Source organism: Eurosta solidaginis, chromosome 2, assembly GCF_040869045.1.
Source record: "Eurosta solidaginis isolate ZX-2024a chromosome 2, ASM4086904v1, whole genome shotgun sequence".
NCBI classification, from domain to species: domain Eukaryota; kingdom Metazoa; phylum Arthropoda; class Insecta; order Diptera; family Tephritidae; genus Eurosta; species Eurosta solidaginis.
Window position 1 is genome coordinate 67,774,513 of NC_090320.1, and position 14,204 is coordinate 67,788,716.

A 14,204-nucleotide genomic window follows, 5' to 3' on the forward strand; every position below is an offset into this window, starting at 1 on the left:
ATTTGTTTTCCCGTCAGTGCCTCCTATTATCATGGAAAGCATGACCAGCAACGATATGGTTGTTCGCGAGGGTCTGAATGTGACATTGGTATGCAAAGCTCGCGGATATCCCGATCCGTATGTGATGTGGCGTCGTGAGGACGGCGAGGAAATGTTAATTGGAGGCGAGCATGGTGAGTAAGATCTTTAGAATGGTAGCTTATTTTTTCTTAAAAGACGTTGCTTCCAAACAAGAATACAAAAACTCTTTTCTCTGGAAGTTATTCTCTCTTGTAAAAGCCAGACCTCGATACATTGCTTTATATTAAACTAGTCGAGAAAAGAATTGTATAGTATATGTTCTCTGTAAGTAGCCAGCAGAAAATACTGAAGTACTTGCTTACTATTAGTTGGTTTCCTAAAAACAAACATGAATTCTCAGCGGCTCTCAGTTCGCTCACCACTAAAATAATACAAAAGCTGTTCAACTTTTTGTTTAGAAAAATTACGGAAAAAACTACAGAAATCATTACATTTTTCATCTAAGTATAAATATTGCGAAATTTCGAGAACCTACATCATCGCAACCTGTTCTTTTTCACAGTTAATGTTCAGTAAACCCTTTTCACCAAATTTCGTGGATTTTGGCGATATCAAGTTTTTCAGGCGAGAACAAGGGATACGATATCAAATGCAAAGTACCGAAACGGTAATCATTTCAAGTTGGTATCGCCCTATAAGTATCGGATACCCGATATTATCGAATCAAAATGAGCTTATCCTCGGGAAGTATCCTCATTATGTCAGACAGCCGGGCAGCCTTGTGTGCGTTGCATTTTTACACAATTACTTCTAAGCGACTGGATGAATGGATAGGAGTTCTAAATTATCTAGGAATCAAACACAATGTTTTTGTTGGGATGGGTCCCAGTGCGTCAGAGACATGAAACTAACGACTATGCAGACTACCACAACTACTAATTTGTATACTCACAAAGGCACATACAAGGGAAACCATAAGTGACTGTAAAACAAAGCAGTGCAAATAACACTGGATTGAATGCTCAGCGCAATAACTGCCAAATTTTTCATACTCCCAACAATGATAGTACCAGCCAAGCTCATTAATCTAAGCAGAGTAGACCTACGAGCACTCACGGGGTACTCTATGAGATACTGTAGTCTACGATATCACCTAATTAAGCTAAATCTATTCGTCATACAAATCTGTCGCTTTTATGAGCCGAAGGGTGAAGTTCCGCTTTATATCCCTGCGAATGCGTCGCTCTGGCAATGGCTCTTCAATCTAAGTGGCGTAACCCTTTATCTCATCGTGAATTGGAGTAAAAGGCCTGAATAGGTATCTAATCGATGCCAGAAAGTTTTTTGCATAAAGGTACCTGGTATAAAATATGGGTTTCGAATATCAAAAGTATCGACATAGCAAATTATCGTATCGAAATCGTATCTTTAGTGGGAACACTTGACGCGAAAAGCCCCATATTCATATATAAGAGGTGCCTAATTATTGAAAAGCTTAAAGAACCGTTTTCACCATCTCCGGTTAACGCTGACACCTTATTTACCAGATCTTCAAACGATTTTTGTCAAATAAAGTGTCAGTTAACATTAACCGAAGGTTCACCGTCTTCGATCCTCGGCCATTTCATCCTCATTACCGTTGATGCTCTCGTGCTGAAAACGATCGACGTTCGTCTGTTTGTTGCACAGTTAGCAGTATGACAGGCAAAACGATAATCAAAACGATAACAGCCGACTCCTAAGTTATCTCGGCATTCTATATGATGAACAGCTGCTGTGAAAGCAAAAATCACAACAAACAAAGGTCAAAGTTCACAGTAGGCGATTAAAGTAAAGCATAATGCAATAATAAAGGTGATGTCAACAACATAACCTCACTTTTTCGGCAGCTCTATTCGCTAGTATTTACTTGTAAAAAAATTTTTTTTTTCTGCAAAATTGTTTCTATACTATTTTGGGCAATAAAAAGTTACGTTAATCCTTAATCCTAATATCAATAACAAAACAATTTTATAATGAAATAAGAGCATGCCTCGCTAATTAAATACAGTTAATCCTTTTGTCTGAAAAATTCTGGATGCGGCTTGTATAGTTATTATACTACTAAACTATTGTAAAATCTACTCCGATCGTAGTAGAATTCAAAGGCAATTATGTATGATAGACAACCCTATAAAATACGCATGCCGAGCTTGTCAGAATAAGGGACAAAAGGCAATTCTTAAATTTTGCTACATGTAAAGAATAAGATGAAGAATTTGACATTTGTTTTGTCTATTAGTGCTTTCAGACTTTGCAAGAGAAATTAGTTTTGTTACTTGTTGATACTTTTTCAATGTTTTTCACAATAAAAACTGCATTTTAACAAATGAATAGCAGAAGAAATTTGTTAGCAATTATTTTTCTTATATAGTAAGAATGTTTATAACAAATTCGTAAAATTTTGTATATAAATTTACAAGTCAGAATAAGTTTCAACTGTTAAGTCTGAAGATCTGTTTATATTTACAAACGCAACAAATTACGCGGTTACGACGATGTTTGCTTCTACATCAAACTCTCGCATATGAGAAAATAAATTCTGACGAGGCCATAAGCTTCAGAGTACGTTTAGCAAACGATATCTCCAACGCAGTAATCGTTCGTTAAGCGTCTCGTTCGCTAAACAGAATGAAACAGTAAATCTTAATAACAAAGTATTTGCAAGACTTCATAGCCTAGTTAATAATGTAAATCCCACATTATCTTTTTCAGTCAATGTTGTTGATGGCGAAATGCTCTACATAACCAAAGTTAGTCGATTGCATATGGCGGCGTATTTATGTGTGGCATCAAATGGAGTACCTCCATCCATCAGCAAGCGTGTACACCTGCGAGTACAATGTAAGTACAAATACCTACTACTCTAATGTAGAACAAACTTTTTGCAACATCCCTTTTTCGTTTTTTGGCACAAACTTTTGAATAAATAAGTATTTGTTTGTTCTAGAATTAAATTAATAGTTTTTAGTGATTAGTTCTAAGTACTCGAAAGAGAAAAAAAAATTATATTTTCAACTGCTTAAAACTCCATATGAAATCATACAATGCAGCACTAATTTCTCACGCTGAGCTGCTAAAACTTTTACTGTGGCCCGCGCACGTTGACTGGGCCAAACCAGCAAAATATTTTAATTAAATCTGGCTGCCAAAGTTACAATTGCCAAAAATGTAGGGCCAAACAATAACACTCATACATGTGAATGTATCCCTATGTAGAAATCTAATATACATAAATATATACTCTACAAACAAAAGTTTCTGATCGCAACAACTACTCAAGTAAATACAATGGGCAACAGTAGTTTTGCAGCAGGCTATATGTAGAATTTTCATGAGAGATTGGCATTAGAAGAGAAAATAATAGAATTGATTTTAAGGGAAGCACTAAGCCCTTAGATCAATTGTGCCAAATCTCCCAGCGGGTAGAATATACCCGCGGTAGGTATGCCTGTCGTAAAAGGCGAATAAAATACACAAATGATTGAAGGAGTGTGGCGTAAACTTTTTAAGGGGTTGCTAGGATAATTTATAGCTTCTTGAACCTGATTGTCAGCCTCACTTATCCTGTTTCAGGCTCTGGCGTCCCCAAGCTCTGCATGAAATAGGAGTGAGGCGAAATGGTCAAGAAGCTTCAATGTGGTTATATTAAATCGTTCCCGAAATGGTCGGGCTTGTACCTAAATAGGTCTTGTTATCGGAGCGTAACGGATATATGTCTGGCAAAGGACCATCAATATCCATAATGCTCACGAAAACCCTCGGGGGCTATCTTTATCGCTACAACAACAAAAACAGGTCCCTCTTAGTCCCAGCGTAGGGTTAACAAAAAGAAAAACGTAAGCTCTGCTAGAAACTACCCAATTAACGCTAATGTACTGCATTTAAGATGAGGATGGTTGCCCCGTCATATAAGGCGTTTTATCTATGAGGAGGTTTTGGCCGATCTTCCCTGCTAATTCACATTGTGCTCTTTTTTAATTTTTTCTACAATTTAGAAGGACGGGACCTACATGTTTTATGCCATAGGCAGGCGAGGTAGATTAATTTTTACTGAGCCGATTTTCATTGCAGAAATACAAACACTTTGTTGCCAAACCACTGCCAGGACCTTCACTATGGTAGTCGAAGCACGCTACTACCGCCTAACGGCAGGTAATCACCAGAATAATCTTCATGCCTAAAAAGCGGTGGAAAAAGGAGGAAACGTTTAGACAGCAGCAAGATCACTGGGAATATGAAAAATTAGGCAGATGGGCATGGAGACTAGTAACAGATTTTAGCCCGATGAACCAGTGTGTACCCAAAATTCTGGATGGCCTTTACTCCCAAAATCATAAGACACTGATAATCGGGGTAATAAAAGGGTCGGATACCAGAAGTGCGAATGCTTACGATAGAGCCGGCTTCGTAGAAATATCGTTTAAAGCGAAAAAGGGCGACACGGACGGAGATGCAACCTCAACTTCTTAAAAAAAGGTTGAGTGAGACTAGTAGGAGCCATATTATCAGCGAAAAAAACGTCTATTTAGAAACCAGAACGAAAACAACTCTCACCAACAAATGTTGCTTTGGGATAACTAGAATATTTTTTTGAAGAAAGCTTTGTTCTGTGTTTCGAGAGTCACAAACCGACGCTTCACGTACTTTCCTTATAACTGTGAAAGTCCCTTTCAAAAATACCAATACCATGACAGATGGCGCTTGTTATTGCTATTCTGATTTCGTCTGAATCGGATATGTGTGAGGACAATAATTCCATCATAATCAATTGCGGTTTCCGGGCTCATCATCTCTGGGCGGCACATTGTTGTCTCCATTTAGGAGAGCACAGAAGTTACCCTTCCGTAATTACGATAGGTGCTTAACGTGAGTACCTGCCAGTGGATGACTCAACCCCGTGGTGTAAGACACGGATCTAATTGCATGATCAGTGGCCCAACTATCGGCTCCATGTTGCTTACCTCAACACTTCTTAGCCGAATCATCGGTACCAACATAGCTTGTAATCGCGCTTTTCAATTACAAATTCTTACCTTGGTTACATATGGAGTCTATCAAGAACAATGGCATCCGGTTTTGAGGCAACTCCACCCTGAATTTCACTACGATTCTAATTCTCAGTATCTATATCGCAGTACCATGTTCTGGATTTTGTGCTCATCAGATACATGATACTATTACACAATTTTAATACATGTATTAGGGGTTGTGATAAACCCATTCTGAATATCAGAAAATACCTCGATCACAATTTAGGGATGTGATTACAACCTGGTCAACCCATCTGATAGAAATGCATCACGTAGCATCTACCACTATTACAGTATATTGATAACATTTACACAGGATTGAAATGTCCGTTCTTTGTGAAAAAAGACTACGATGTATCATAGATACATCTTCATTTATCACAAGTACTAATCATATTCGCTCAAGTATCAGATGATGTGGTCGACTTGGTCTAACGAAGTTTCAAAAAATTTCAAAAAGAAGGGTGAACACTAACCCACTCTTATAATTATCAATAAATATCTACAACGACAGAACATTTGTGCTATTTTGATACTACCAGATATATCAACTTTTTTATACCCAGCGGTACTTATACACAGGGTATTATAACTTTGATTGGATAACGGTTGGTTATACAGGTATAAAGGAATCGAGATAGATATAGACTTCCATATATCAAAATCATCAGTGTCGAAAAAAAATTTGACTGAGCCATGCCCGTCCGTCCGTCTGTCCATTAACACGATAATTTGAGTAAATATTAAGATATCTTCACCAAATTTTGGTACAAGAGCTTATCTGGAACCAGAATAGATTGGTGTTGAAAATGAGCGAAATCGGATGATAACCACGCCCACTTTTTATATATATAGCATTTTGGACAAGACAAAATACCTGATTATTTAGTAAATAACGCATAGAATGTTGAAATTTGACGTGTGGACTGATATGCAGACTCTTGATAAAAATTTGAAAAAAAAATTTAAAATGGGCATGGCACCGCCCACTTGTGATAAAATCAGTTTTACAAATATTATTAATCATAAATCAAAACCTATCGTAATAAAATTCGGCAGAGAGGTTGCTTTTACTATAAGGAATGCTTTTAAGAAAATATTAACGGAATCGGTTAAGGACCAGGCCCACTTTTATATAAAAGATTTTTAAAAGGGTCGTGGACGGTAAAATAAGCTATATCTTTGCTAAAAAGAGTTTTATATCAATGGTATTTCATTTCCCAAGTGGATTTATAAAAATAAATAGGAAAAACTTCACATTTTAAAAAATGGGCGTTGCACCACCCCTTGTCTGACTAAGCAATTTTCTATGTTTCAGGAACTCGAAGAAAAATTCGTTCAGAATAGAACCATATGTATATGTATTATTGCCCACCCTTGTAACACTATTAACCACACAAAACAAACAACAACAGCATTTCAAGTGTACAGCTGGGTATGTAATGTTCGGTTTCACCCAAACTTAGACCTTTTTACTTGTTTCCAGCTAATTTTTGTTCTGCTTTATTTATCAACCAATTTTTATACTCAACATTCACAATTTCGGGATGTGGTCAACCGTTTCTTTGACCTTCCGCAGAATAGTCTTTTAATTACATACTTGTACACAGACCAGAAAAGAGGCAGTTTACCCATGTGGAAAGACCACGAGTAAACTTTATGCCAACCTTCCATTGAAGAAGCCAACATTACTCCCAAGAGTATGCTTTATTGTATGATTCGAAGGCTGAAGCGACCGCATTACTCCGAAGAGAATACTTTATTGCCACTCCAACGAAGAAGCGACTGCATAGGTTCAAAAGTATGCTATGTCACTTTCCACGAAAGTGAATTCGTCGTATTAAGGACAAGCCAAAGGAATCCAAAATACGACATGAAACCACAACCATCACGATTCATCCGAATCCTCAAGGTAGGAGTTTCAAACCTGAATACAAGCATCATACGATACATTGCATCAGACTGCAACTGGCTAATCCTACACTCCGCGGTACAGTTTTTAAAGATCATGCTAGGGTATCGCAGGCGGTACACAGCGTCCACCCTTCTCTTTTTCAATTAAACACCACTCCAGGATTGGTTAGCCTTTTATTTCGTCACTAATACGATGACGACAATTTGTTACTTGGTATTATGATCGCAATTTATGATCAGTATACCTACTCCTGACCCCTAGCCCGCAGGGGGACCCTGCCGTAATCTGAGCACTTTCTGGACATCGGTTACAAATTCGCTGTTTTCGTTCTTACAGGAGTTTTCCCCGGAATTGAAGCCTTCTACATACCTGTCGCGAAATTTTATTATACTCAGTTGAGAAGAGCTCACAGAGTATATTAAGTTTGATTGCATAACGGTTGGTTGTACAGGTATAAAGGAATCGAGATAAATATAGACTTCCATATATCAAAATCATCAGGATCGAAAAAAAATTTGATTTAGCCATGTCCGTCCGTCCGTCCGTTAACACGATAACTTGAGTAAATTTTGAGGTATCTTGATGAAATTAGTTATGTAGGTTTCTGAGCACTCATCTCAGATCGCTATTTAAAATGAACGATATCGGAATAACCACGCCCACTTTTTCGATATCGAAAATTTCGAAAAACCGAAAAATTGCGATAATTCATTACAAAAGAGAGATAAAGCGACGAAACTTGGTAGGTGGGTTGAACTTATGACGCAGAATAGAAAATTAGAAAAATTTTGGACAATGGGCGTGGCACCGCCCACTTTTAAAAGAAGGTAATTTAATATTTGCAAGCTGTAATTTGGCAGTCGTTGAAGATATCATGATGAAATTTGGCAGGAACGTTACTCCTATTACTATATATACGCTTAATAAAAATTAGCAAAATCGGAGAAGGACCACGCCCACTTTAAAAAAAAAAAATTTTTAAAGTAAAATTTAAAAACAAAATTTAATATCTTTACAGTATATATGTAAGTAAATTATGTCAACATTCAACTCCAGTAATGATATGGTGCAACAAAATACAAAAATAAAAGAAAATTTCAAAATGGACGTGGCTCCGCCCTTTTTCATTTAATTTGTCTAGGATACTTTTAATGCCATAAGTCGAACAAAAATTTACCAATCCTTTTGAAATTTGGTAGGGGCATAGATTTTATGACGTTAACTGCTTTCTGTGAAAATGGGCGAAATCAGTTGAAGCCACGCCCAGTTTTTATACACGGTCGTCCGTCTGTCCTTCCGCATGGCCGTTAACATGATAACTACAGCAAAAATCGACATATCTTTACTGAACTTAGTTCACGTACTTATCTGAACGCACTTTATCTTGGTTTAAAAAATGAACGAGATCCGACTATGACCACGCCCACTTTTTCGATATCGAAAATTCCGAAAAATTAAAAAAATTCCATAATTCTATACCAAATACGAAAAAAGGGATGAAACATGGTAATTGGATTGGTTTATTGACGCGAAATATAATTTTGGAAAAAACTTTGTAAAATGGTTGTGACTCCTACCATATTAAGTAGAAGAAAATGAAAATGTTCTGCAGGGAGAAATAAAAACCCTTGAAATCTTTGCAGGTATTACATATATAAATAAATTAGCGGTATCCAACAGAAGATGTTCTGGGTAACCCTTGTCCACATTTTGGTCGATATATATATATATATATATAACTACCACCACTCCCTTTTAAAACTCTCATTAATACCTTTAATTTGATACCAATATCGTACAAACACATTCTAGAGTCACCCCTGGTCCACCTTTATGGCGATATCTCGAAAAGGCGTCCACCTAGAGAACTAAGCCCCACGCCCTTTTAAAATACTCATTAACACCTTTCATTTGATACCCATATCGTACAAACATATTCTAGAGTCACCCCTGGTCCATCTTTATGGCGATATCTCGAAAAGGCTTCCACCTATAGAACTAGGGCCCACTCCCTTTTAAAATACTCATTAACACCTTTCTTTTGATACCCATATTGTACAAACAAACTCTAGGGTCACCCCTGGTACGCCTTTATGGCGATATCTCGAAAATGCGACCACCTATACAACAACCACCACTCCCTTTTAAACCCCTCATTAATACCTTTAATTTGATACCCATATCGTACAAACACATTCTAGAGTCACCCCTGGTCCACCTTAATGGCGATATTTCGAAACGGCGTCCACCTATAGAACTAAGGCCCACTCCCTTTTAAAATACTCATTAACACCTTTCTTTTGATACCCATATTGTACAAACAAATTCTAAGGTCACCCCTGGTCCACCTTTATGGCGATATCTCGAAACGGCGTCCACCTATGGAACTAAGGATCACTCCCTTTTAAAATACTCATTAGCACCTTTTTTTTGATACCCATATTATACAAACAAATTCTAGGGTCACCCCTGCTCCACCTTTATGGCGATATCTCGAAACGGCGTCCACCTATGGGACTAAGGATTACTCCCTTTTAAAAATACTCATTAACACCTTTCTTTTGATACCCATATTGTACAAACAAATTCTAAGGTCACCCCTGGTCCACCTTTATGGCGATATCTCGAAACGGCGTCCACCTATACAGCAACCACCACTCCCTTTTAAAACCCTCATTAATACCTTTCATTTGATACCCATATCGTACAAACACATTCCAGATTCACCCCTGGTCCACCTTTACGGCGATATTTCGCAACGGCATCCACCTATAGAACTAAGGCCCACTCCCTTTTAAAATACTCATTAACACCATTCGTTTGATGCCCATATTGTACAAACAAATTCTAGGATCACCCCTGGTCCACCTTTCTGGCGATATCTCGAAACGGCGTCCACCTATGGAACTAAGGATTACTCCCTTTTAAAATACTCATTAAAACCTTTCTTTTGATGCCCATATTGTACAAACAAATTCTAAGGTCACCCCTGGTCCACCTTTATGGCGATATCTCGAAACGGCGTCCACCTATGGAACTAAGGATTACTCCCTTTTAAAATACTCATTAACACCTTTCTTTTGATACCCATATTTTACAAACAAATTCTAAGGTCACCCCTGGTCCACCTTTATGGCGATATCTCGAAACGGCGTCCACCTATGGAACTAAGGATTACTCCCTTTTAAAATACTCATTAACACCTTTCATTTGATACCCATATCGTACAAACGCATTCTAGAATCACCCCTGGTCCACCTTTATGGCGATATTTCGCAACGGCATCCACCTATAGAACTAAGGCCCACTCCCTTTTAAAATACTCATTAACACCATTCGTTTGATGCCCATATTGTACAAACAAATTCTAGGATCACCCCTGGTCCACCTTTCTGGCGAGATCTCCAAACGGCGTCCACCTATGGAACTAAGGATTACTCCCTTTTAAAGTACGCATTAACACCTTTCATTTGATACCCATATCGTACAAACGCATTCTAGAATCACCCCTGGTCCACCTTTATGGCGATATTTCGCAACGGCATCCACCTATAGAACTAAGGCCCACTCCCTTTTAAAATACTCATTAACACCATTCGTTTGATGCCCATATTGTACAAACAAATTCTAGGATCACCCCTGGTCCACCTTTCTGGCGAGATCTCCAAACGGCGTCCACCTATGGAACTAAGGATTACTCCCTTTTAAAATACTCATTAACACCTTTCATTTGATACCCATATCGTACAAACGCATTCTAGAGTCAACCCATATCCACCTTTATGGCTATATCCCTAAATGGCGCCCACGTATAGAACTATGGCCCACTCCCTCATAAAATACTCTTTAATGCCTTTCATTTGATACACATGTCATACAAACACATTCCAGGGTTTCCCTCGGTTCATTTTCCTACATGGTTATTTTCCCTTATGTTGTCACCATAGCTCTCAACTTAGTATGTAATGTTCGGTTACACCCGAACTTAACCTTCCTTACTTGTTTATACATGTGTTATATAATTTTTTATTCCTGGTGTCTAGCAGCTCAAGCTTCTTGCACTCATACCTTTCTGATTTTGTTTTTTTCTTCTTGGTAAGTCCCTTCGCTTACCTTTTGAACTCGCTTTAGCGTTCACAAACTCTTCTTGTTGCGCTTGCGTATTTTCTATCGGTTGCAAGGCGGCATTCTTCATCGTACCAGTTCATATTCTGTGGTTGCTTTTTACCAATTTTCTCCTCGTCGGCGGTACGAAGTGCTTGAGAGATATGCTCCTACTGTTCCTGCATTCCCTTGACTTTACCAATGCTCTCAGAAGGCAGGTATGAAATCATTGGCAGTCTGTTGCGATTGTAGTTCTTCGACGTATAGCTTTCCTTGGGTACTCTGTTGCAATCAAAAGTTTTTAATTTGTTGTACTTTGTTATAACGTACATGCATAATGGTGCAAAAAAAAAAACAAAAATATTATACACCACCCATTCAATTTTGGCCGACAGTAATAAAATTTCTAACTACGTGTTGTTTTTGGCTGTTTTTTTCGCTTTGTTTGAAAAACTCGTAGGTACTATCAATTTTACCACAATTTGTGCAACATGCTTGGCAGCCACAACGGTTGCACATTCACTCACCGTTATAACATACCACAGAATTTGCAATGAATGCTAAGAGCGACACACAAACCTTTCCATATTAAATGTGTTTTATATTGTTGTTGTTATTTTTGGTACACGTGCAATATGTATGTACGAATGTGTTTTGTGGCATATGAAAGTATCTGATATTAAAATAGTTATAATTTTGAATTCGATTGTAATGGTATTTTGGTGATTAGCTTTGCAAAAGTTGTTTGTTGTTTTGCATTTAATTCTATTCGCATTGTTAGACAAAAATCAATTGTTTAATTAAAAAGTTTTGATGGTAGACAAATATATTGAACTGCTTTAAAGTTCTGCGTTTTTGTTTGAAACACGGCACTAAATGTGGATTGTGGTAAAATGCACGTGCTGTGATAACTAAATCCAATATTTTGATTGAATAAATAAAAACTTATTTTTAAAATATTTTTGAAGTTGGATAGATATAAGATTGGTTTAAATTTTAGGGTTTTTGATGCTTTCATATTGTAATGAATTTAGGGAAATCCTGGTTATTATGCACCTTCTGCTAAAGTTCGAATCGCTAAGCTGTCGAATAAATTAATCCAATATTCAGTATTGCAAACTGGTTCTTTTTAGATTACTTTGGGAGAACTGCACAATTATACCTCACTTCACATCTAATAGCGTGTTTAAATCAAACTGATTACTGATTCTTCAGCTTGCGCTGCTTTTATACTCTCGGTTTTCTCGTTCACCCAAATTCTCCTAAAGTCTAGTCGTTTCGCGATCAGTTGTACCTCATGCTTGGTTACCAGCTATATACATGTATATTTGTAGCTTTTGCTTTTCTACTAGCCATATGCGTGTGTATGTGTAACTAGCCATTCTCTTAGCTGATGGCTGCATATGTGAATATGAGATATGTATCTCTTCACTTCGAGCTACTGGTGGTTATGTGTGTGGAATGTTCTTCGTCGCCTTGTACATAAGTGTCGCTGCTTGCTGCTTTTTGTTATTGTGATTATTTACTAACAGCATAGTGATGTCAACGTTCGCCACAGTATGTTCCATATCACATGTGCCAGTGTACGTGGAGCGTCTGATCTCCTTATCTGTGCTTCCTACATTCCACCGGCAAGCGCTGAATACAACTATAAAATGTAGGTGGACAACATTGTAGGCTTAGTTTCTAATAATTCTAGATGTATGTAACTTAGAGTGAATTTCCTGTGACAACAACATTACATTTCCAAAAACTGTTATTCGCTTTCCTGAGTCTTGCGTAGTTTACAACATGACAAGCTCAAACTCTATCTCAAGTGAACCATTTTTCCAATAGTCTTTCTAGATATCTTGATCTTATTTTCGTTAATGTTAATATAAATTTTTCTACAACCGAATGTTTGTATCCTATTTCTAAGACTACCATTCATCATATTCCTCTTATTATGCTTTTTGAGTTCTAAAATTTTAGTGAAGTTTCGCCTGAAAGTGATTGTTCAAGTTTCAATTTCACACGTGAAAACTTGCATAGGTTAATTTGGATATAGCTGACTTGGATTGGGACTCTTTACTGAGGAATGCTTCGAAGTAATGGATTAAAATATTCTGTACAAAACATGTTCCAGTTTTTGGTATTTTGTTGTTGTTTGAGTATATTTTCAAGCAAAAGATGCTTTTTTCCATCAATACATATATTTCTATCAACCAGCATGGGCTTCATGTCTGACCTTTGCACAGATATGATATTGCAACGAATAAAGGCACAAAAGCGTTAGTTAACTCACGCACACATTATTCAATTTCATTAGAGTTGCCAGATTCAGTTTTTTTCAAAAAGTTTTCGTTAGACAAAGTTTCGTTACAACTCTAGACCCTGCAAATAAACAGGAAAAAAATTAATTGATAGTCTTCGTCAGCCTTAAAGGAAATTGCTAGTTTTCCGCAATCATGGGCCGAAAGTGTTAGTTTTCGTATGGTATGTTAGGTTATGCATTGCCGTCTTATAGCAAAGTACGCCAGTTATTCCCTCTTATTGATAACTGTTGCGAAATTCGAACTTACTAACTTGTCGTTTGCTTCATTAATCCTAAGTAGCTCTTGCTGGTAAGGATACTCTTTTACTGGCCCTCACTAGGGTAAGCACCTTTTCGGTGGTGTTAGCGCTTAGCCGAACTCGATAGTGCCCGAATATGTGGCTGAGCGGTTTAGGTCTGAGATCTACGCCGTTTCGCCTTATAGGAGGAGGTCGAGCCAACTCCTTCCAACCATTGAGTTCGTTTGACATGGTGCTGATCCAGAGGCATGTCCCTCATCGGTATGAAAGGTTTCTGGACTCAGCGCTCGCGTATTTGGCGTTTCCTAAACGGAAGTAAGCGTACGAGCTGCAGTCATGTTAAGGAAACATCTGCACTCATATATGATGCCTGATTTCATTACTCACGACCTCGCAGGGGTGGCCATCAAGCAGAAGAATAAGCAGGTATTTATCCTGGCATCCTGCTATACCCATACTGCGACAGCACCGGCGGAGTGCATGAAGCTCCTGCAAAAATATTTGGAACCCTACCGGATTTGTTGATAGAAATTTGCAGC

General features: G+C 37.8%; 1 protein-coding gene across 1 annotated transcript in view; it reads left to right on the forward strand.

Annotated features, from left to right (window-relative positions):
* DIP-kappa (Dpr-interacting protein kappa) overlaps nucleotides 1–14,204 on the forward strand; it is a 421,153-nt gene that overhangs the window by 260,973 nt on the left and 145,976 nt on the right. Inside the window, exons 6-7 of the mRNA XM_067769125.1 lie at nucleotides 18–173; nucleotides 2,776–2,904. Coding sequence (XP_067625226.1) covers nucleotides 18–173; nucleotides 2,776–2,904 — 285 coding nt within the window. The remainder of the gene's footprint in view (nucleotides 1–17; nucleotides 174–2,775; nucleotides 2,905–14,204) is intronic.